Consider the following 24744-nt stretch of genomic DNA (forward strand, 5'->3'; position numbering starts at 1 on the left):
CTGTGAGTTTGAGGCCAGTCTGGTCTACAAAGTGAATCTAGGTCAGCCAAGGCTACACAGAGAAACCCTGCCTCAAAACAAACAAACAAACAAACAAACAAACAAGAATCTTGCCTCAGCCTCCCAAATGGTGGGACTATAGGCCTAAGTCACCACAGCAGGGTATAATTTTTTCTTAAATAATCTATGGTATTTTACTCATAAGTGTAAAACTGGAAAGGCTGACAAGAAGACAAACATTAAACCAACATTTGTAAAAAGAGATTGTAAGACATCATTATCAAACGTCAATACAGGAGCAAGAAGTCCAAAGAAATTGAGCCCAGTGGCTCACTTACCAACTGCAGGGTCCAGTTTTTCAGTGACAAGAACTGCAAGGCAGAGGGACAGTAGGTTAGCAGCCCTCCGTGGCAGCTCCTTATTTTCACATGGCTACAAGTATGGTTCATTCTCAGGTTTAAATAATTTAAAACTTGGGCTAAAAAAATAGTATCTTAGTCTAATGATATGTCAGTTTTAAAACCTCTTGCCCAGAATGGCTGGCATCAAGAAAACAAACAACACCACCAGTGAGAATGCAGGAGAAGCAGCCCTTCCTCACTGCTAGCAGGAGCTTTTTTGTAGGTTTCTAAACAAACTGAAACTTGAGCTGCCATATGACCCAGCAACAACACTCTTGTCTACATCCCCAACTCAATGTATGACAGAGATATTCACATATTCATGTTTATTGTTGTACTGTTCACAAAAGCCAGGAAATAGACCCAGAGTAGATATCTATCAACAAAGGATGGATAAATAAAATATAGTATATATACACAGTGAATTTTATGTAGCTATAAGAAAAATGAAAAAAAAAAATGACACCTGCAGGAAAATGGATGCAACCTGGAAATCACTGTATTAAGTAAAATAAATCAAAATTAGAAAGACAAATATTGCCTGTTTTATTGTATATGTAAAACCTAGGTTTCACCTTATATACAGATATATATATGTATAAATGTACATAAACGTATGCATTTACATGGGTGTTTGTAGGTCACAGAGCTGGACATGGCACCATGGCTGAGAATGTGTCGTCTGGGGAGACACCTGCTTGTCCTGCAGCTCTCACTGGGACCTGGATTCGGTGTTTTGCATTAGTATATGAAATGGAGGACATGCCTTTCTCCTTTCTCTTCCCTGTCTCTCCTGTCTGTCTCACTCCGCTTTAATCACTGCCCTGTCTTGTCCTCTCTCAGCCATCTGTCCCTCTTCTGTGTCTCTCCTCTCTCTGTCATCTCTTCTGTCTTTCTCTCCTGCCTGGTTAAGGGTGGAGAGTGTGCTTCCTATGAAACATCCTTGGGCTGGAGAGATGGCTCAGAGGTTAAGGGCACTGACTGCTCTTCCAGAGGTCCTAAGTTCAATTCCCAGCAACCACATGGTGGCTCACAGCCATCTGTAATGTGATCTGATGCCCTCTTCAGGCCTGCAGGTGTATGTGTACTGTGTACACAATAGTAAATAAATCTTAAAAAAAAAAAAAAAACATCCTGCTTTTTCCTTTAACTGGGACCTGGTTTCTGTGCTCTCACATTAGTGTATGATCGGTGGACTGCATCTCTCACTTTGTCCTCTTGCCTACAGTCCTCCGTTCCATCTCCTCACTGTCTCTCCCCTTCAACTGTCTGCACTCTCTCTTCTTGCCTTCCGCACTCTCAGAGTCTCCTGTCTCTTTTTATGCCCTCTCTCCTATCTCTGCTGCGGTCTCCTCTCTATCTCCTCTGTTGTCCTTCTCTCTCTGCTTCCTTTTTCCTCTTCTGTTCTTTCTCTACCCTCTCACACCTCTCTCCTAACACTCTTTCCTGCTCTCTCCCCCCACTCTGTGCTCTCCCTGCCTTTCTCACACTCCCCCTTCTCCCCTCACGCTCTTTTCTCACGGTCTCTCTCCACTCCTCATTTATCTTTAGCTCACTTCGCTCTTTCCTCCTGCCCTGGGGCCACTGAGAATGCACCTGACCTGAGAACAATACTATTTCCTGCTCCTCTCCTGGGCTCTGCACACTTGTGCACAAAATGGAGGATGCTTCTCTCCTCCCAGATCTCCCCACTTAGTGTCTCTCTCTCTCTCTCTCTCTCTCTCTCTCTCTCTCTCTCTCTCTCTCTCTCTCTCTCATCTATCCTTCTTTTCCTTCTCTCCTCCGTCTCACTCTTTGCCTATTCTCTTTCTTCCTTCTTTTTCTTTCTATATATCTTTCTCTTATTCTCCTTCTGCCCCGAGGGCAGTGCTGCCTTTCAGCTTGCATTCCCGGGAGCTGCCTGTGTGCTTACAGTAGTGCACAAATGGCCAGTGTGCCCGTCTCCCTGCTGCTCTCTCCTATGCACCTCCTCTCTCCGCTCACTGTCTCTCTCCCCTTTCTGTATTATTTCACCTCTCTACCCCTCTCTCCTGCCTGGCTGAGAATGCGTCTTCTGAGAGATACCCTGCTCTTACATTAGGGCATACAACAGTGGACGTGCTTTGTTCTCTCTCCTACCGCTCCCCGGTTCATCTCTGTCCCCCTCCTCTCCTCACTTCCTCTCCCCTCCTCACTTCCTCTCCTTCTCTGCTCTCTGTCTTTTCAGTCTCTTCCCTTTGTTCTCTCTTGTACCTCTCCCTCTACTGTCTGTCTCTTCTCTAAACTTATTTCTGTAACATGGTTTTGTTTATTGTAAATTAAGGAACCATTTAATTACATAGTGTATACGTAATTTCTGAGTAACTATGCATCATCTAGTTTTTATATAGCTTTCTGGATTTTTTTTCACTTTCTCAAGTAAATTCTACCTCAACTATCAAAAACAGCATGTTAACAGAATCCCTGGGCCTTTGTAACAAAAACCAACTGAATCAAGAGGAATCAAAGCCATTCTGGTCACTTTTCAAATTTTTCAATTTTGAAGTTTTTAAAAAATGAAACACATTCCTCAACAAAATAGCCATACCAAAATATTATCGAATAAGGGAACAAAACATGCACTTACATTTTCTTCATTTTCAATTCATTATTTATCCATAACAGAAAGCCTAAACATAAGATTTTTTTCTAAAATTTTATCAGTTATCAATTCTTTGAAATCAAATAATATATTACTTATCACTGTTAAAAGTTTTATTCGCTCAGCATATGATCATATTATAATTGGATAATCCATTCATTTCAATTTAAGTATACTACTTTCCTGTCAGAGACAACTATCATCAATAGTTTTTTATACATACATTCAACAGAAAAGTTACTCACAGCATTGAGCTCCCCGATTTTGGGGCCCCATGGTGCATTTGGGTCCAGGAAAACATCACATTCCAGGCCTTTTTCATCATTGGAGCCAACCCCAGGATCACTTAAATGACAAAGACATTTTTACAGAGAAACATTCAATTTCTTAACACTTTACAGGAGGGGCTGGAGAGAGGGCTTAGCACTCACTACTACTGTGGAGAAACCTGGTTTGGTTTGCATCACTCGCACTGTACCTTACAACCACCTGTCACTCCAGCTCAGGCGAATGTGACACCCTTTCTGGCTTCCCTAGGCACCTCACGGTGCTCATATATATATGCAAACCACCTTGTTATTGCCAATGTGTCTTATAGCTTAAGAAATACAGGTCCTTGCAAGTGGTCCCAGTCTTGATCCTTACCACCACAAAAAACAGAATTTTCAGGGCTGGAGAGATGGCTCAGAGGTTAAGAGCACTGGCTGCTCTTCCAAAGGTCCTGAGATCAATTCCCAGCAACCACATGGTAGCTCACAACCATCTAGAATGAGATCTGGTGCCCTCTTCTGGCCTGCAGGTGTACATGCAGGCAGAAGACTATGTATAATAAATAAATAAATAAATAAATAAATAAATAAATAAATAAATCTTAAAAAAGAAACAGAATTTTCATTCTTGGCTATAAGGATGACACTTAAATATTTACTTCTTTTTTGGGGTTGGCGGGGTGGGGGGGAACAGGATCTCTCTGTGTAGCCCTGCCTATCCTGGAACTCAGTCTGTACACCAGGCTGGCCTCAAATTCAGAGATCATTTGGCTCTGCCTACCAAGTACTGGGATTCAACGCACACACCACTATGCCTGGTGATAGTTATACTTTTAACGTTTAGTAATTACTTACTCTGGCAGAAGAAGCAAGAAGCACACTGCTACACTAGCAAATCCTATCTGCCAGGTGGTAACAAAGGGTGCGGTGTTGTCTTCTCTCTAAAAAGCCTCTTTCAGAGTCCTCTAGCCCAACTGACAGCCTGCTGCAGTTACAAAACAGCAGAACAAATGGCAAAAACGACTGAATTTAAGAGTTCAAAGCTACAGAAGGACAATTTTGACTGCCAACTTCTTCCCCAGTTGTGCCAATCAGTATGTAAGAAGGTCTCAGCACGGGGTGGCTCAGCGGTGGAAGGCTTGTTCAGCATGCTTGGGGCTCAGGGTTAGTGCCCAGGATGATAGGGTGAGACCAGGCTGGGGGTGGGCTAAGAAATGTGGGGAAAGAACTCAAAAATTCCAAAACTCAGGTTTAGGATCTCAACATTTTTAGTTGCCAAATTCTTTTTGTTAGCCTTTCCTCCCCTTGGGCTTTGTGTGTTTTTCTGTTTTATTTGTCAAATCTGTTTGTTCTTGGTATAAAGCATCTTAATTTCAGTGCAGCTTTCTTTCCCTCTCTCCCTCGCCCCTGTGCTGGCTACTTTTTATGTCAACTTGAGACCAGCTGAGAGGAGGGAACCTCAGCTGAGAAAACGCCTCCATAAGATCATGCGGCAGGGCCCAGGGGTCCCGCTCACACTAAGGCACCAGCCAAGGACAATACAGGCTGTAAACTTTAAACCCCTACCCAGGTCTAGCCAATGGTCAGAACATTCTCCACAGTAGAGTGGAGAGTTGGATATGACTTTCTCACATACTCTGGTGCCTCATATTTGACCATTTTCCCTGGAGGGGGAGACCTGGTGGCACTCAGAGCAAGGACAGCAGGTTAACAAGAAGAGACTTGATACCCTATGAGCATATACAGGAGGAGGAAATCCCCCTCAGGAACAGTCATAGGGGAGGGGAATAAGAGGAAAATGGGAGGGAGGGAAGAATGGGAGGAGACAAGGGATGGGATAACCATTGAGATGTAACAAGAACAAGTTAATAAAATAATATATATCTTGGGGAAAAAAAAGATCATGTGGCAGCCAATGTAGGACGTGTTCTCGGTGAGTGATGGGGAGTGATCCCTGGGCTGTGGTCCCTAGGTCTATAAAAGCAGGCTGAGCAAACCGTAAGAACAAGCCAATAAGCAGCACCCCTCCATGGCCTCTGCATCAGCTCCTGCCTGCAGGCTGCTGTCCTGTCTTCCTTCAGCCTGGACTACACTATGGAAGTGTAAGCCAAATAAACCCTTTCCTCCCCAGCTTGCTTTTGGTCATGGTGTTGCACCGAAGCAATAGGAACAGTAACTAATGTCAGGAGCAAACCACGTCCTTGTATAGGGTAAAGAGCTGTTGTAGCGCCAAACCATATCCTCAGCCCTTCAGTTAGCGCTCTGAATCATACCTATCTGAGAACTGACAATACTGATATGTAAAACACTTGGGGACAGTAGACTATGACATGGAAGCCACGGAATAAAGTTGAGAGCTAGTGCTCTTTTTCCTCACCTAACTGCATCTTTAGAAAAAGGCACAACAACGACATCCTTGTGCATGTGCAGATCCTCCAGTATTCTAGTGGCTGGACAAGAAAGCACATCATCATGTTCTCCTTGATCATGAAGAATAACCATGTGGTCCCTCACTTTACAGCCCTGTCAGGCACAAGAGACACTGTTAGAGGCAGGTTCATTATAAAAACCATCCTTTAAGAGATGTAGTGGTCAGCCATAAATGGGACACCTACATTAATATGCCACATATACACCACCAGAGCTCAGGGAACATTATAGAAAAGGAGGGGGAAAATCTAAGATAGGGAGCAGTGCTGTGAGACGCTGGCTTCTGGGCATGGCATGAATCCTGCACTCCAGAACTCACCGCCCATGGAGTTACCTGTGTGTGGTGGTTCAATAAGAAAGGCTTCCATTGGCTCATGGATTTGAATGCTTAGTCATCAGGGAATGGCACTACCTGGGAAGGATTAGGAGGCGTGGTCTTGCTGAAGTGGGTGTGGCCTTGTTTGAGGAAGTGTGTCTGGGCGTGGGCTTTGAGGTTTCAAATGCCCAAGCCAGGTCTAGTGTCCCTCTCTTCCTGCTGTCTAAGGATGCAGATGTAGAGCTCTCAGTTGCTTCTCTAACACCATGTTCGCCCGTGCGCCGCCACACCTGCTGTGATAACAATGGACTAAACCCCTGGAACTGTAGGCCAGTCCAATTAGATGCTTCCCTTTATAAGCGTCACCTCGGTCACGGTGTCTCTTCACAGCAACACCATGACGACTAAGATGCCAGTGTAAGAGCAAGGCAACCTGAGTTGTGGCACAGACAGGGCAGATGACCTCAGGCTCCAGGCCTTACTGAAGGGAGCTGGTCATTACTAGAGGAGGGGTAGCACTCATCCTGGACAATGTGGCCGCTGGCAGGGTCCCACGTCCCACTGGACACACCCATGCATGCACATACATGTAGCACTAACTGAACTTAGAGATTTATCAAAAAGAGAAAGAATAAAAAGTATGAACTTAGGAGGGAGATGTGAAGGTTGATAGGGTCATATTTTTATACCTATATTAAAATCTCAGGAATAAAGGAAAAATACTTTACAGATCACACTAATCCCTTTTAAGTCAAGTCATCATATTTTACACTTTTTCCCTTAAGAAAAAAATGCAAGGGCTGGAGAGATGGCTCAGAGGTTAAGAGCACTGTTTGCTCTTCCAAAGGTCCTGAGTTCCATTCCCAGCAGCCACATGGTGGCTCACAGCATCTAGAATGACATCTGGCGCCCTCTTCTGGCCTGCAGGGGTACATGGGAGCACAGTACTGGATAAACAGTAAATAAATAAAATATTTATAAAAATGCAGAAAAGGAATCAAAACATAAACGTGCATCTGGACAAACAGCTGAGATGATCACCACTAACATTAAGAAACAAGTCTGGAGGCTGGTGGTTAAGGCATGCGCTGCTCTTGCAGAGCTCTCAGCACCCACATCAGGAAGCGCACAGCCATCTGCACCTCCAGCTCCAGGTGACCCAACAGCTCTGGCTTCGGTGGCACCTGCACTCACAGGTACATACCCAGACTCAGGCACAGGCACATAATTAAAAAGAAAACACATCTTTCTTTCTCTCTCCCTCTCCTTAAAAACAAACAAACAAAAAACAAAACAGAAAAAACAAAACAAAACAAAAAACAACAACAATAACAACAAGAAGAACACTGGGGAGGAACAAAGGGGCCTGACTTTGACCCTTGGGAACACATGCTGGAAGGAGAGAATCCACTCCTGTAAGAGTTGTCTGATCTCCACACGTATGTGCCTCCCAAATGTAATAATCATTAAAAAAGGAACAGAACACTTGGGTAGTTCTTCCTGCTCCCATTCCATCTTATGTAACTGTCTCCTTCCTCTCAAAGACAACCCTCTGTCCTGCACCACAAGTCTGACAGTCTCTTCTTTCCTTTATCCTTTTGCCTCTTGTAGGTATATGCACAGACCCTAGAGTTTAGTTTTGTCTTGTTTTCTTTAACTTTGTTTTTATAACCAAACCATGCTACTACATGTAACTGTAATATCTGCTTTAATGTATAGTATTCCACTGTATCTTCTCCCCACCCTTCCATTCTCTCTCTGAGACAGGGTCTCTCTATACAGACCTGGCTGTCCTGGGACTCACTATGTAGACTAGGCTGGCCTATCAAGCTGAGAGACCTGCCTGTTTCTGCCTCTAGAGTTCTGGGACTAAAAGTGTGACCAAAGCCAGGGAGGCAGAGCAGAGGCAGAGGCAGGCTGACTGCTTGAGTTTGAGGCCAGCCTGGTCTACAGAGCGAGCCTAGGGTAGCCAGGCCACACGCTAGCAGAGACCATGGAAGTAGGGAGCGTGCTGGAGTTGCCTCAGGACTATGTTGCCTTTAGCTTCTCTTTGTCACACGCTAAGGTTAATGTGGAGACTCGCTGGTCAGGGTGCAGAGAACATGTGACTGCTGTGTGATTGCCCTTAGCTAGAAGATCCATACTGTCAGAACAAGACCCAAGAATGGAATCATGAGAGAGGAATTCTGAGTATTTATGAGAAACCCCAAGAAAGCAAGATGAAAGTCCTGTGACCCCAGTCTCTTCAAAAACATGGACTTGTTCTCGGAGTGTCCTCCAGATGTGGCAGACAGCAGTGAGTTTTCTTCTGATCACACATGACAGCTGTTGTTATTTGTTTATATGCCTCTATGTTTTTGCCACGTGCAGCTTGTCCTTGTGATTATGTACATCTTAACTCATGAGAACTTATTCAGATATGTTTCTTGTCTGAGGCTTTTGAAAAACGTTGCCTACCGTATGAGACTAGATGGCCTTAGTTTTAGGCTCCACTCTCCAAGGTCCAACCACCTCAAGAATGGTAAACATATACTGTCTTCTAACAGGCAGGGAACATCAAAGAGGAAAGAGGAAGAGTGTAAGAGCTGGGTGATGCCGAGGGAGGACTGGGAAATCCTGCTGTGTGGTGTAACATGGCCATGGTACTCCTGAGCTCACAGCAGCTGTGGCTGTCTGACAGGCCTGGTAGTAAACATTCTGTCGTGGATAGGGAGGGGCTAAGGGGCCTGACCCTACCCAGAGGAGCTGATGGCAGCTGAGGGCTGCTGGAGGAAAGGAAGCCATTGTCCTCAGTGATGCAGTCACTTGTGAGTGATCCAAGCTTCAGTAGACAGTTTCAAAACAAAGCCTATGTGAGTGAGCCTGGCTGTGCCCAGTGTGTCACAAACAGAAACAGCACAAAAAGACAGGAAAGTGTGATGGGGACTTCCTGGCAGGAAGGGTGGGGAGACAGGAGAGATAGGAGAAGGTAAGAGAGTCGGGGGATGAGTGTGTCCAGATATATTATCCACATGTGAAACTGTCCAAGTAATCAGATAAAAAGTGATCTGAAAGCCAAGTGTTAACTGTTGTCACTTCTAAGAGACTGGGAAGTGGTGGGAAGAGAGATTTCAGAGAGACCTCAGCCTTTCTCTATTTCTGTATGCATTCTTTGAAGGGTTTTTGTTTTTTTAGACAGGGTTTCTCTGTGTACCCCTGGCTCTCCTGGACTCGCTTTGTAGAACAGGCTGGCCTTCAACTCACAGAGATCTGCCTGCCTCTGCCTCCCAGAGTGCTGGGGTTACAGACGTGTGCCATCAAGCCCAGCTTGTGAAGGTTTATATATATATTTACACTTAAAAGGGAAAAAGATTTTACATAAAAATGTTAGGGGCTGCTGACCTATAAAAAGAAATATTCAGAACTTACCTTTAGTTCCCCTGACAGAAATAAGTGGGTTCAGAGGGTTGTTATTAACAACGAAACCACAAAGGCGGGAGGGGGAGATGGGATGGGGTCAGAGGGAGAGCTGAGGGGATGGTGGCGGATGGGAGTGACCAATACACAATGTATAGACACAGGAGACTTTCAAAGAATCAGAGATGAAAACAAAGCAACCTTACCCTTATGAGCTGAGTGGGATCAAAGCGAAGAACCTTCTGGTTACAGCAGGGGTAAATTCCAGTGCCCACAGTGCTCAGTGCATTTGCTGTGGTAGAATAAACCACCACTTCTGAGTGATACTGACAATGAGAGAATTCAATACAGAGGAAAGCCTGCATAAAAAAAAAAATGGATTTCCCCACAATGAAATGTCTCAAAAAAACTTTTCTGAAGACCATGTATTGCATGTCTCAATTATATGCCCTGTAGAGAAAAAGTCCATCTATAGAGGCTCAAAGTAGGTGAGCACTTGTGGGACTTGAGGCAACTGCACTGAGTGAAAGCAGATGTGCATGAGGCTCTTTCTGACTGATGGGAAAGTACCAACTGTGGGGTTCACTGAAAATTGATGAATTTTATAGTGTGCACTTACACCCCAAAGAAGTTTCTACAGAGCAAAACCAAAGCTGCTTTACTGTAAGTCCAGATGAGTAAAACTGATCTTGGTATATACACTTCATTTTAAAGCTGACCAATAATTTTTAAGAATACTGGTGAAATACAAAATAATTTCGCTTCACTTGGTTACTCCTTGACCTGATGGTAACTACTTAGGATCAATATTAATGAAAACTGCGGCCTAGCTTCCTGTCACTAAAGAAAATAATCTGCCACGGAATGATTATGAAATAGGTTTCAAACAGACACCTAAGTTCAGAAAAAAACCTAAAGGTAAAAACAAAATTAACAATTACCTTAACAACAGACAAATAGCAAAGCCTGTTAACAAGACACGGACCGACTGTGTGCGCATAAGGATTCAGGAAATTTGGGGAAAGGCAGCTTACGTTATCCCACTGCAGTTCTAATTCTACGTAATCACTTAAGAGATCTAAAAGCCCATGTCTATATGAAAACCTGCATGGAGGTATTTACAGCGCTGTCTTCACAATGGCTCCAGACTAAAATCACTATCCTACGTAATTCATATGACAAAGGGCTACTTAAGCAATAAAAGAAAACAAATAGATACATGCAGTAACATGGTTAAATTTCAAATTCATTCTATTGAATGAAAGAATCTCCACTCAAGTAGTTATATGACATTCTGGAAAAGGAGAAACTATAGACAGACAGGTTTAACAGTGATTGCCACCCATGAGGAGGAGGACAGGGGATAACCGTGCATATGTTCTATGCCCCGATGGCAGCCACATCACTGTATGTATCAACCTCACAAAACGATGACCAGGACTCTACCAGACACACGTCATCAAAGCCTGGGTTACAGAACTTTGGAACGCAGGGAGCCCTTTGAGTAGGCCTTATACACTGTCTGGCGTTCTAAACTCTGACAGTTTTGATAAACTGTTCTTCCTTCCTTCTCCTGAAAACCAAGTGAGGGAAAAACCTAAAGGAAGGGCATGCATTACGAATTTTTTTTTTTGTTTTTGTTTTTCGAGACAAGGTCTCTCTGTGTAGCCTTGGCTGTCCTAGACTCACTTTGTAGACCAGGCTGGCCTTGAACTCACAGCAATCTACCTGCCTCTGCCTCCCAAGTGACCACCGCCCGGCTTTTTTTTTTTTTAAATAAATGTTTATTTATTTGTTTTTTTAGTATACAGTGTTCTGCCTGACCACCAGAAGAGGGCACCAGATCTCATTATAGATGGTTGTGAGCCACCATGTGGTTGCTGGGAATTGAACTCAGGACCTCTGGAAGAGCAGCCAGTGCTTTTAACCTCTGAGCCATCTCTCCAGCCCCATACATTACGAAATTTTATGTAGAAAAGTTTATATTTGCACAAGGAAATGCAATTTCCTTAGGAATGAGTGTGACTGCAAAAGTTGTTTTTTTCCCTTTTCTTTCATTATTTAAATAATTTATTCAGATTACATCTCAGTTGTTATCCCCTCACTTTTATCTTCCCCACCTCTCTCCCTCTTTCACCATATTCCCCTCCCCTAGACCTCTGATAGAAGGGGACCTCTTCCCCCACCATGTGATCACAGACTATCAGGTCTCATCCGGGTAGCCTGTTTACCCTTCCTCTGAGTGCCACCAGGCCTCCCTCCCCTTCAAGGGGGAGGTAGGGAGGTGGTCAAATATGGGGCACCAGAGTTCACGTCAGAGTCAGTCCCCGCTCTCCACACACCTGTGGAGACTGCGCTGTCCACTGGTTCATTTTAGGGAGTGCAGAAACTGTTTTTAAGTATCTTCAGGAACTACTTGTGGTTTTTCTATAAATTTAAATTATTAAAACCATAAACAAGGCTGGGAATACAACTCGAATGTTAGGCTTGAGGTCCAACTTTGGAGCCCTAGTATGGGGGTCAGGGAGAGAAGAAAATATTTTGGAAAATGCACTCATCACTAAGAAGCAGCCAGGGTTCGTGAAGCAACAGAAACACTAGGGAGGCTGACGCAGGACCACAAGCTCAAGGCCAGCATAGGCTACTCACAAATCACAACAGCACAAGGTCAGAAGGTGACTCAGAATCTCTAAGGAACTTTATGGCCCAATGAAGAAATAGTTTGGATGAAAATAAGAGCAATAAAGATGTTATATTTTTGTAACTGGAGAAGATGGCTCAGCGGTTGAGAGCACTGACTGCTCTTCAAGAGGACCGGAGTTCAGTTCCCAGCACCTACATGGCAGCTCACAACTGTCTGTAACTCCAAGATCTGACCCCCTCACCACACGTACATGCAGGTAAAACACCAAGGCACATAAAATAAAAATAAAGAAACTATTTAAAAAATATATATTTTACGTCGAAAAACTGGATTAGATCACAAAGAACCTGTTGCTTATCTGAAAGTCTGACAAGAATCGTTTCAGCAGGAAGCATAAGGAGTAAGAAGGAAGGGCAAAACGGCAGAAGGCATAAAGGCAGATGCAGACATTCAGAGCCACCACCATTTGCACCACCGCTTCCTTTAAAGCCTCACCTGGTAACACCTTGAACAAGTCAGCCAGTTGACCGTTCCCCACAAGCGCCAATATACGTCTCTCCAAGACTTCAACTCTTCAAAAAGACTATTCAAATACTCATGTACATCCCAGGTTCTATCTCTGCAGAGAAAGCCTCAGTTACTCTAGGTGAGAAATATGATTTACTTTAACCAAATGTTTGGCATTTGTGCCTGGATTCCACGAATCCTCTTCACATGATTGATGTGGAATGGATTACACTGAAAAGTGGCACATTTCATTTGGACATGTGTTCTGTGGACAACAGAAGACAGGATGAAGATGCTGAATACAAACTTATTTTGATGAGCTAAAATATTATTAATTAAACAGTTTGAAGAAGTCAGTAGTTAAGAATCATTCAATGATTGTTAAAGACGATCTTTATTTTTTACTTAAAAAATTTTCATTTATTGTGTATGTGAGCTGGCATGCATGCACGTGCCACACTGTGTGTGTAGGTCACAGGACGATCTCTGGGAGTCAATTTGCTCTTTCACTACAGGGGTTTCGTGTCCCTAGGCTTGGCGACAGGCACCTTTGCCTACCAAGCCATCTCATGAGTCTGTCCGTGTCGTCAGGTGTGCTGCTGTTAGTCATTAGTGCTTCTAAGTGCTCCAGTAATGTGATGGCTCCTTATATTATTTTAAACAGCATTTTTAGTACTTGAGCAATATAGTATTATAATCCAAGTCTTCACTTTATATATTTTAGCATCCAGCAAAGGCATAAACCGTATTTACTATGGACATATGTAACTGTGGTGTTCGCTTATTTATTTATTTGAGTCAGGTCCTTACTAGGTAGGCCAGGCTGGCCCGGAACTTGTTACATAGCTCAGTGGGCCCTCAAAACTTGAGAGCTCACTGCCTGCGCCTCTGGAATGCTGGGGCCACAGGGGTGGGTTACGATATCAGCTTCTTTCTAAGGCTCCATTGAAAACTTTTTAAACTTTATTTTGGTGCTTAGTTGAGCAAATAACCTGAAAAACTATGTCATTACAAATCACACAGGCACAGCTTTCTTAAAAATTATTTAAGGACAATTTTTAAAAGTTAAGACGTGGTGGCATATGCCTTTTATCTCAGCACTAGGGAGGCAGAGGCAGGTGGATCTTTTGAGGCCAGCTTGGTCTATAAAGTGAGTCTAGGACAGCCAAAGCTACCACAGAGAAACCCTGCCTCGAAAAACCAAAAATAAATAAATAAATAAATAAATAAATAAATAAAATAAAATAAAATAAAAGTTAAGACAGGATTGCACTCTGTAACCCAGTTTAGTCTTGAACCTGCAGTGCGTCTCCTATAGCACCCTTCCTAAGGCTGTGATTATAGGCATTGAGAAAACCAGATCTGGCTTTAAAGACAATTTGTTGCCGGGCGTGGTGGCACACACTTTTAATCCCAGCACTCGAGAGGCAGAAGCAGGCGATCGCTGTGAGTTCGAGGCCAGCCTGGTCTACAAAGCGAGTCCAGGACAGCCAGCGCTACACAGAGAAACCCTGTCTCAAAAAACAAAACAAAAAAGCAATTTGTTTATTTAAAAAATATTGTTTCTTTTACTTTTTATTTTATGCCTATGAGTGTTTTGTCTTCATGTGTGTCTGTGTACCAGGTGTGTACAGTGCCCTCGGAGGCCAGAAGAGGACATCAGGTGCCCGAGAACTAGAAATACAGAGGGTTGTGAGCTGCCATGTGGACACTAGGAATTGAACATGGCTCCTCTAAAGAGCAGTCAGTGCTCTTAACTGATGAGCCCCTAAAGACAGTTTTTGAAATGCATGTATCAAGCTGGGAACAGTGGCGCACGCCTGTAATCCCAGGACTCAGGGAAGCAGAGGCAGGCAGATTGCTGTGAGTTCGAGGCCAGACTGGTCTACAAAGCGAGTCCAGGACAGCCAAGTCTACACAGAGAAACCCTGTCTCAGAAAAAAAAAATATATGTATCAACTGTTGCCTTGCAGAAGATTAAGTAAAGTACCAAAAATGGATGTTGAAGTTAATACCAATTACCTTTTCCACGTACTACTAATAATAGTTATTGCTGTCATTGAAGTAATTTTCAAAAAGCAAATAAAGTCTCAAGTCAAAAAATATACTTAAGATTCCATGTGCCTATAAGTAGTGAAAATTCTCCAATTATTTATTGAGAGAAAAATGAAACATTTTAAAGTTGACTGTGTTACTAATACTAACATCAAATTAAGGACTGCTTTGTATTTCTGGTTTTTAAAAATTATATCTTCTTATTTATTATTTTTAATAACTTATTTTAATTTTTATATGCACTGGTGTTTTGCCTGCATGTATGTCTGTGTAAGGGTGGCAGATTCCCTAGACCTGGGGAGTACAGACAGTTGTGAGAGGCCATGTGTGTGCTGGGAATTGAACTCCGGTTCTCTGGATAAGCAGCCAATGCTCTTAACCGCTGAACCATCTCTCCAGCGCCGGCCAAGAGTTCACTGAAACTCAACATGTGGCTCAAGCTGGCCTCAAATGTGTTATATGATACAGGCTAACCCCCAACTCTCCATCTCCTGCGCACTGGGATTACAGGGCTACAGCATCAGACCCAGTCTGAAACACTGCTGGGAGTGCACTAAGGAGAAGACACTGAGAAACTAAGAAGTGACTTGAGGGGCTGGGCTGACAGCTCAGGGTTAAGAGTGTGTGCTGTTCTTCGAGAGGACTCAAGTTTGGTCCCCAGTACTCACATCAGACAGCTGTCAACCAGTGTAGTGCCAATGTGTACGCATGACCTCCCATTCAGATAATTAAAAGTGTATTTTTAAAAAATTGATTTGCAGGCTAAGCATGGTGGCGCACGCCTTTAATCCCAGCACTCAGGAGGCAGAGGCAGGCGGATCGCTATGAGTTTGAGGCAAACCTGGTCTACAAAGTGAGTCCAGGACAGCCAAGGCTACACAGAGAAACCCTGTCTCAAAAAACAACAAAAAACAAAACAACAACAACAAAAAATATATATATTGATTTGCTGTGTTTTACACAGCAATACTGCTGTATTTTAGCTTGTCTAGTCATCTGGTTTCTTGGAAGGAGGGAAGCTAATTAATATACTTACTACAGCCATGAGGACCCTTGCTAATGCTTTCACAGACTCAGCGATGCCCCTTTGTAAAAATTCCTAGCAGCAGGATGTTGTCAAAGAACATGTGTGTCCTGAACGTCTCTGTCCTCCTGAGACATTTCACCAACTCAGAATGAAATTTGTGTTAAATATAACATGGCATGGATTATATGCTAGTAAAGTATGACAAATATATGAGAGATTATAGAAACTCCAACCTTATAACTGCAGTTTCTCAGTCATCAAGAAAGAACTGAAAATAAATTTAGTTCTTTTGTAAAATTCAATATAATATTTACACAGAAAACAAAAAAATATTTTAGCGATAAATCACTTTAATGGCACCGACCAGAGTCTTTCAAGACTAATATATAATAATCCATAACATTTTTAAGTTTTGGCACAGTATGGAACTCACTTAGAATACAATACAACTTTTATAGTAACTTTGATTTGAAAGCAGCATTTTTCTTAGTCAAGTTAGAAATGCGCTCAGGTGCTGTCCTCGTGTTACAGAGGTAGCTGCCCAGGATGGCACGGTGCTGCCTGCGTGTAATTCTGGCCCTTGGGAGCTGAGGCGGGAGGAAGACATTAACTTCAACGTTAGCTTAGACTAACCTTGTTAGTTTACAAACAAGACTTTGTCTTAAAAGGCCAGAAAATTGTTATGTTTCTCTAAGTGCTCTTGAACTTCACACACAAAACTGTATTTTATCGTCACTGCACCTTATGTGGATGTAGATAATATTTCCATGTCGGTCCACATTGATTTTCCCAGGGATGCAAGGAATTCTTCTTTCCGTTTCTCTGGTTAAAAGTTTCTTACACAGACAGCATCTGTAGCAAAAAGGAAATGCCAAAAACATTCAAGAAAAGAATCTACTGTAATAATATTATGGCTATGTCATACAGCATTCTGAGAAAAGCAAGTTACCTATACAATGTTGCTGCATTGTTTCGAGAATCTGGGTTGAAGTATTCAGGATCAAACAGTCTTTCAATCTTCTTACAAAACAGTTTACTATTAAAACAAATGACCAAGAAATTAAATGTCTGTATTTAGTATCTTAAAGTTAGTGGTCTGTCTTCCTCCCTCCCACCTCCTGCTTTTCAAGGTGTGTGTGTGTGTGTGTGTGTGTGTGTGTGTGTGTGTGTGAGTGTGTGTGTGTGAGTGTGTGTGTGTGAGTGTGTGTGTGAGTGTGTGTGTGTGTGTGTGTGTGTGTGTGTGTGTGTGTGTGTGTGTGTGTAAGTATGAGCCAGTGCTGGTGCCCACAGAGGGCTTCAGACGCCCTGGAGCTGCAGTTCCGGGCAGTTGGAGCTGCTGGACACTGGTGCAGGACTAAAATCTTGAGAATTTAACAACCTAACTGGGCATATATGATTGTTAGCCACCTGCTTTTTTTCATTTTTACTTTGCTCATCTATAACATCTGGCTAATGGGGCCAGCAGGTGGCTAAAAGCAAAAGAAGAAAAAAAAAATATATATATATATAAAAAGAAGAAAATAACTGATTCCCAAAGGTTATGCTCTGACTTTCATTGGCACACAGTGCCAGATGCCCATAGGCACTCTAATAGTAAATCAAACAAAAGTATAATAATTACAAGCTAATAAGGTTTATGAGGATTAAATTGTATGTTTTAAAATAATGCCAGGTACAGTGTTAATAAATAAATGTTAAGTGCTTATTAAGTACAATATAACAGAACTTGAAGTCTCCCACCACCATCTTCCTTAACATAACACTTGCTGGAGTTCTGGATTTCATTCGCACTCTCAGATGTGCTCTTAAGTAATTTCATCACATATTACCCCTGAGGGCTGATCTCTTGGGCAATCCTCTTCATTATCAATTTCTCTTTGTTTTAATGGACCATCTGGGTTAGCACATTAAAAAAATCACCTTTAAACAATCTTCTCTTGAGCCCACTTACCCTAACACACTGCTGCTCTTTTATTTTCCTAAGCAATCACTGAGAACTAACATCTGGAAAACTTCCTAGGTCCAGGGCCCCACTCTGCCTCCCTGTGTACATGAGTAGTGGCCATTCGCTGCCCCTTTGATTTTACCTTCTTTTCTACTTCACCGGCCTTTTAAAGTCCCCTGTCTGCTCTGTTTCTGTCAAACCTTTAGGTATTGGGTAGCCTTTGTTAATATTAATACTCCCTTGCTAAGAGAAAATAAATTAGAATGTTATTTATAACAGCAATGAGAAATTAAATAAGTATGTAGAAAGTTATATTGTGTTTGCCAACAATAAGATTGGTATTAAGATTCTAAAATTGGGGCTGGAGAGATGGCTCAGCAGTTAAGAGCACTGTCTGCTCTTCCCGAGGTTCTGAGTTCAATTCCCAGCACCCACATGGTGGCTCACAACCATCTATACCCTCTAATGCCCTCTTCTGGCCTGCAGGCATACATGTTGATAGAACACTCATATACATAAAATAAATTTTAAAAAAAGATTCTAAAATTGACGGGCACCACCGCGCCTTGCTAGGTATAATTTTGCTCTGAGCTCAATGGCCCTTGGAAGGTATGGGCACTGCTGGTCTCATCTCATACCACTTTGTCACCTTAAAATGAAGCCCTAATTTTATCACCATATATTCATTATACAAAAGAGATAGCAAGATGGTTCAGCCTATAAAGGTATCTGCTATCAACCCTGATTACCTAAATATAATCCCCAGAATCCATATTGTAGAAGGAAAAGACTTCTTCTGGTAAGTGGTCCCCTGATCACATGTGCTCTGGTGCACTGTGCGTGCGCACATGCGCCCACACACACGCATACCCTACAGACATACTAAAACCAAATGTAATAAAAACGTTTAGATCATTAAGATTTACCATAAGCTACTGGCTTTTTAGTTAAAAATAAAATAGGAGTATATTTTATATAGATTTTAAAATAGAAATTTCACTAAAATTAAATAGAAATATATTTAACAAAGTGTATTAGGTTTAAAATTGAAGTTTAAAGAATTACCTCCTGAACTTATCTTTTTTGTCCTTTAAGTCGTCGATTTCATTGTGTGTGAACAGATCAGCTATGCGGGTGAGAAGGTTTGCATTGATACAGTTCATGTTGCATGGAGCAGCTACTATGGCATTCATATTTTTGTGGCAATACTGAATACATTGTTCAACCTGAAAAACACAGAATAGAAAATTAATGTTAAAAATAATAATACAAATGATATTGTCAGAGTAATACCTTTCAAACATAAAAGTGACAAAAAGTCTAACCCACATATGCACAGCCAGTAACTGGGTTTTGCCAACTGTGTTGATCTACACTGTTAATAGGTAAATACTATAAACACACATAGCTAAATTATTTCCAATTCCCTTTATTTAAAGCAATAGCATATTTTAAATGGCCGTAGCAGGTATAAATCTTACTCTGCATACTACCGTGCATATTCAAATGACTTCTTACAGTTAAATTTAGTTACTAAGTCTCATTCTTGTAGGTAAGAGAAACCAAATTTCAGCCATTTAAGGATTTTCTCAGTCCCATTTAATTTGCTCTCTCACATCCCTCTGATTCTAACCTGAGGTGGATTTATTTAGTGTCACAGTAAAGAGAGGGTCATCTCATATTTTTTCCAAATACTGTACTGATGGCACAAAATTAATCTTTTCAGGGCTTAGGTTTCCAACCTCTGGCTTTTTTCTTCTTCTTCTTCTTTTCTGTAGCCTTTGCTTGAAACCAATAAAACCAGCTGGCTGGGGAGTACGAGGAATACAGTACCTAGTAAACTCCAAACAAACCAATAAGCTCATCTGACCACAGCAAAGTAGTATTCTACTCTGTATACTACTATATAGTTTTATCAGGAGCAAACCTCAAGTATTTATTTAAATAATAACTACAAAATGTCAACCATGAAGGCATAAGAAACCATTTGAATTACAGATTTTTTTGGTTTTGATTTTGTGAGATCAAGTCTATATATCCTAGGCTGGCCCAGGTATTTATTTATTAAATAAATAAGAAAATAAACATTTTAATATTATAGCTTGGAGCAGATATGTATAAGTTATAGCTTTATATTTGATCAGCCATTCTTAAGCAACAGATGTGCACTATGATGTAAACACAAAACCACATTGTTTAGTAGCTGGATATTTAGATTTTGCTCATTGAACTAAAAATGAGAGACACAGAGTAAAACACACTTAAAATGATTTAAATAGTAAAACAAAATATATTCCAATTAATTTTCCTTTTGTTAGTTATACGACAAAAATCTTTTGAAATAAAATTTATTCTGCTTAGTGTCAAATTATACAGTGGTTGCTCCAATTACAGAAATAACATACAAATGATACCCAGTAGTTTTAACTCCTTCTCAAGAGAACAAATTATTGTTAAAAATTATACTATTTTTGCTTTCTATACATGCAAAGAGGGAAAAGCTTTAGGTCAATAAAGGGGCTTAGATATTTTTATTTTTATTTATTTATTTTTGGTTCTTTGAGACAGGGTTTCTCTGTGTAGCCTTGGCTGTCCTGGACTCGCTTTGTAGACCAGGCTGGCCACAAACTCACAGCAATCCACCTGCCTCTGCCTCCCAAGTGCTGGGATTAAAGGCGTGTGCCACGACGCCCAGCAGGGCTTAGATTTTTAAAATGAATACTTACTAATGAATCCATCTTCAAGAACTCTGAAGAAATAAGGATTGAAATGACATTTCCTGGTTCTAATAAAAAGAAAAAAAAACATGAAATTTCCTTTTCATTTTTAACTCAATCTTCCCTTTTCATATTAAAAGAGTATGTTACTTTAATTAAAAAACAAAACAAAACAAAAAACCTGATTGTTGTGGGTTTTGTAAACCCGAAGATGGTGAGCTAAAAACCCTGTTTCTTGTTTGCCATGGTTTGGCCCTAGCATACACCTTTAGTCAAAGAGCTTCTGCGCACAGGATCTAATAAAGTCAACCCTAGGTCAGGAGTCAGAGCAAGTAACCGCTGACAAGGACGAAAGAGTAGGGGGAGTTTGAGCTGAAGGGTATTTAAGACAGCATGGATAAACTGGGAGTGGTGGTGCAGGCCTTAATCCCAGACTCAGCAGCAAATCGCTGTGAGCTGGAGGCCAGCCTGGTCTACAAAGTGAGTCCAAAACAGCCAGGGCTATCACACAGAGAAATCCTATCTCAAAAAACAACAACAAAAAAGACTGTGGATAGGAAGGGAGCTTTTAGGCTTTTGAGCTTTGAGCTACCAAGCTTCGGGCTTTTTGAGCTTTGAGCTAGCAAGCCTTTGGCCTTGGGGTTTTTTGGCCTTTTCCTCCTGGGCTGAGCTAGTGAGCCTTGTGGGCCTTTTCCATTGGGGCGTGAGCTGAGTAGGAAGGTCAGCTGGGTATTTCTCTGCCTCTCTGAGCTAGCAGGCTTTAACCTGGCATCTGACTCCTGAGCCTTCTTTGGTAAAATCAAATAGTTGATTTATCACTTACCTTTATCACTTAGATTGGATATACAAAAGAAAAAAAATTTAACATTAAATCATAGGATACAGATAAACATAGTAAACTGGCCTTGAACTAGATTCATGTTGAGTGCAAAGACTCTAGCTAAACACAATGGCATGTAAAAAGTCACAGTGAGAAAAATTAGGGCTAGAGAGATGGCTCAGCGGTTGAGAGCACTGTCTGCTCTTCCACAGGTCCTGAGTTCAATTCCCAGTAACCACATGGTGGCTCACAACCATCTAGAATGAGATCTGGTGCCCTCTTCTGGCCTGCAGGTGTACACGCAGATACAGCACTCATATACATAAAATTAATACATTTAAAAAAAAAAATCTAAAAAAAAAATCTGAAATGTAATAAAAATTAACTATTGACAGATGCTGAAATTATACACTACTGCCGCACTAAGTGAGTCTCTAGGCACACAGACAGGGGAAGGAGGTAAGTCTATTATCTCTATGAAATATATTTAAGAAGAAAACCCAGCCATTTCCTACCATTCTGGTACTGCCAATCATCCTAAACCCTTATAGGAGAACAATGGGTAAGTAATTCCAATCTTTCCCAAATATCAATTCTAGTTAAAGGTTCTCAAGCTGGTAGAAAAGCTTATTGGAAAACTGTACCTGAGGACACACCATTCAATTAAGAACCATAATTATAGGAGATTTAATTAAGCATCCTTGTATTTTCTTGGGTCAGATAAAGACTGCTTCTTTAAAAAAAAAACCTTTATATTTATAGCAATGACTTAAACCAAAGATAAGCAGTTTTTTCTCTATTTCTTTCGCTCTTACTATATGCACATGAATATGCTGCAGTAAACAATTTCCATATATATACTACTTGCCATAAAAGAGGTGGTATACATATACACACACACATATAAATATGTGTGCATGTATTCATAGCTAGATAATCTGAAATCTGGTCTTTGGCTTGAACTTTTAAAAAGACATTTAAAATTTTTGTAAACATTTATTTAATGTGTATGGGTGTTTTGCCTGCACGTATGTCTGCACTGTGTGCACGCAGTACCTGAGAAGACAGGAAAGAGCACAGGATCTCCTAAGACTGAGTTATAGACGGTCATGAGCCGCCGTACTGGGAAGCCAACCTGTGCTCCCTGGAAGAGCAAACACCGCCCTTAGTCACAGCCATCTCTCCAGCCTGGCTGCAAGTTGGAATTAACAATCACAGCATTTGAATTTTCATTTAAAGCATTTTAATTTAGAAATCTTTCCTATTAGCCTGGTCACTATAATATAATAAAGGTTAAACTTTATACATCTTTTTAATACTGTAAGCATATTAATAGTAGTTTCATTTGATTGCAGTGCTGAGAATTGAACCCACGTCTTCATGGATGCGAGGTGAGCACTCTACCACTGAGCCATACTCCCAACCTCTACTATGTGTTTGGAAATTCCCTGATATTGCTATCCTAGCACATAGATTTTATTATTTCTTATATAAATCTATGCCCATTGAAAGTCTGCTTATTAGTTATTCCCCTTTCAGTTAGTATCTTAACGTGTAAAATAATGGGTTTCACTACGGCATTTCATACGTGCACATCCATTGCAGTTGTTTTATCACCATTAAGACACTGATCTCAAATTTTCAGTCTCTAGACTCCTTTCCAATCTTAAAAACTGAGACTCCTAAGCAGCTTTTATTCATGTGTCAGTATTTACCATGCTGGAAATTATGTAAACAGCAATCTTTAAAAGTCAGTTTTAGGGGCTGGAGAGATTTCTGCTCTTCCAAAGGGTCCTGAGTTCAATTCCCAGCAACCACATGGTGGCTCACAACCATCTATAATGAGATCTGGTTGCTTTCTTCTGGTGTGCAGGCACACATGCAGGCAGAATACTATATAAATAATTTTTTTTTTAAGTTTGAAGTCAGTTTTAAAATATAAAACCCTATTACATATAAACATATTTTTGTGAAAAATATCTTCAAAATGAAAAATAATAGTGAGTGGCACTCATTGACATTTTCTGCAAATCCCCTCAGTGTCTAAGCGAAGACTGCAGAATTCACATGATCTGATTCTTTTTTTCTTTCTGAGAAGCAATCTCACTCTGTAGCCCAGGCTGTTCTTGAACTCATGGCAATACTCTTGTCTCAGCATGTTTTTCTACTTTTCCAAGCCATCTGGTCTCAGCTGTCTAAACCCTTTCCCTCACGGTGCCACACACTGCCGAGCATCAGCAGTGACGAGGACCATCACGAGATTCCAAAAGAATGGACGCCCAACGGCTGGGACTAATGAAGACATTTTTACTGCTTCATCAAGAACAAGCGAGCCTACATCCCCTCCCCTTCCGTAACTATGAGCGCACGGTATTGGAGAAAACGATGATCCACTTGCTGTCCCTGCTTTGATTTGCGCTATAAAGCTCAACAGTCTTGCACACCATTGCCTTTGCACGCTCTGACCCAACCTTGTGTGAACTTTGTTGACCTTGACGTCCTTTTAGACGGTCTCTAGGACCCTTTCCTGGGTGTGTAAAACATCAGTGTATGTAATATGAGCATGAACACTAACATTCAATACACTCCTGTATCTGTTTACACCTTAAAGAGCTACTGGATGACACATAAAATTCACTACAAAATAAGCAACAGCTTGTTTTTTTACCTAAAGCTGGGATTTCACAGTCTCTATTCTCCTGAGTGTTCCTTTTAACATATCTTATCAACCAGTTGAAAATGTGAACGTCACAGTGAACTGAAATGTCCACCTCCTCCCAGCGCTGGGCATCCATGGATAAATACTCAGCAAAGTACTTCATTTCTGATATCAGAAGATCCCGTGGACAGATAAAGTCCTCTTTGAGGTTTTTGGCTTCATCACACACATGGATCACCATGTTTGGCCTTTGTAAGAGAGCGTGACACAGAAACGAGAGTGTTAGCGTGTGAGAGGAGGGGGCAAAAGCGCTGACAGTTAATGCACGTTAGGAAACAGCTACTTCTGAAGGCTTGGACTACAAAGGCCTGTGTTACAGGGTTTGACACTCAGAATTCCTCGTGCCTTGTCTATCTGATTCTACCTCAGATTATCATTACTTTTAGTAAGCTACCTACTTAATAAAAAAAATTCTTAAATCTTGTTATTAAAGAACTACTACTTTACACAACTTCAATTTGATTGTTCAAGTTTCAACTCCCAAAGAACAAGTTAATAATAGACTTTGATTCTTGACTAATGACTAACATCTTTATACACTTGAAAAAGAAAACATATCTAAAATGGTTCCTTGAAGAATCAAAATAAAAGCCGGGCATGGTGGCGCACACCTTTAATCCCAGCACTTGGGGGGTGGGGAGGCAGAGGCAGGAGGATCGCTGTGAGTTCGAGGCCAGCCTGGTCTACAAAGTGAGTCCAGGACAGCCAAGGCTACACAAAGAAACCCTTTCTCGAAAAAAAAGAAAAAAAAAAAACACCAACAACAAAACAAAACAAGCAAACAAACAAACAAAAAAATCAAAATAAAAAACAGTATCACTTACTTAGCTAATTTTAGCATCAACAAAGTTTGGGCCCAGGCATTTATGAAATATATA

At 41.3% G+C, this 24744-nt stretch overlaps 1 protein-coding gene across 8 annotated transcripts in view; it reads right to left on the reverse strand.

Moving 5' to 3' along the window:
- SANBR (SANT and BTB domain regulator of CSR) overlaps nt 1-24744 on the reverse strand; it is a 52632-nt gene that overhangs the window by 14218 nt on the left and 13670 nt on the right. For 7 of the 8 annotated variants that reach the window (XM_084799748.1, XM_084799743.1, XM_084799747.1 and 4 more), the window contains 10 exons: nt 23816-24054; nt 20337-20395; nt 18676-18836; nt 16615-16701; nt 16407-16517; nt 12572-12695; nt 9639-9791; nt 5668-5813; nt 3267-3366; nt 339-371 (listed from right to left, as the gene is read on the reverse strand). In XM_084799748.1, the coding sequence (XP_084655874.1) occupies nt 339-371; nt 3267-3366; nt 5668-5813; nt 9639-9791; nt 12572-12695; nt 16407-16517; nt 16615-16701; nt 18676-18836; nt 20337-20395; nt 23816-24054 (1213 nt within the window). The remainder of the gene's footprint in view (nt 1-338; nt 372-3266; nt 3367-5667; nt 5814-9638; nt 9792-12571; nt 12696-16406; nt 16518-16614; nt 16702-18675; nt 18837-20336; nt 20396-23815; nt 24055-24744) is intronic. The other variant, XM_084799749.1, reaches the window with a different exon arrangement.

This window comes from Acomys minous (assembly GCF_964271855.1).
Source record: "Acomys minous genome assembly, chromosome: 10".
NCBI classification, from domain to species: Eukaryota; Metazoa; Chordata; class Mammalia; order Rodentia; family Muridae; genus Acomys; species Acomys minous.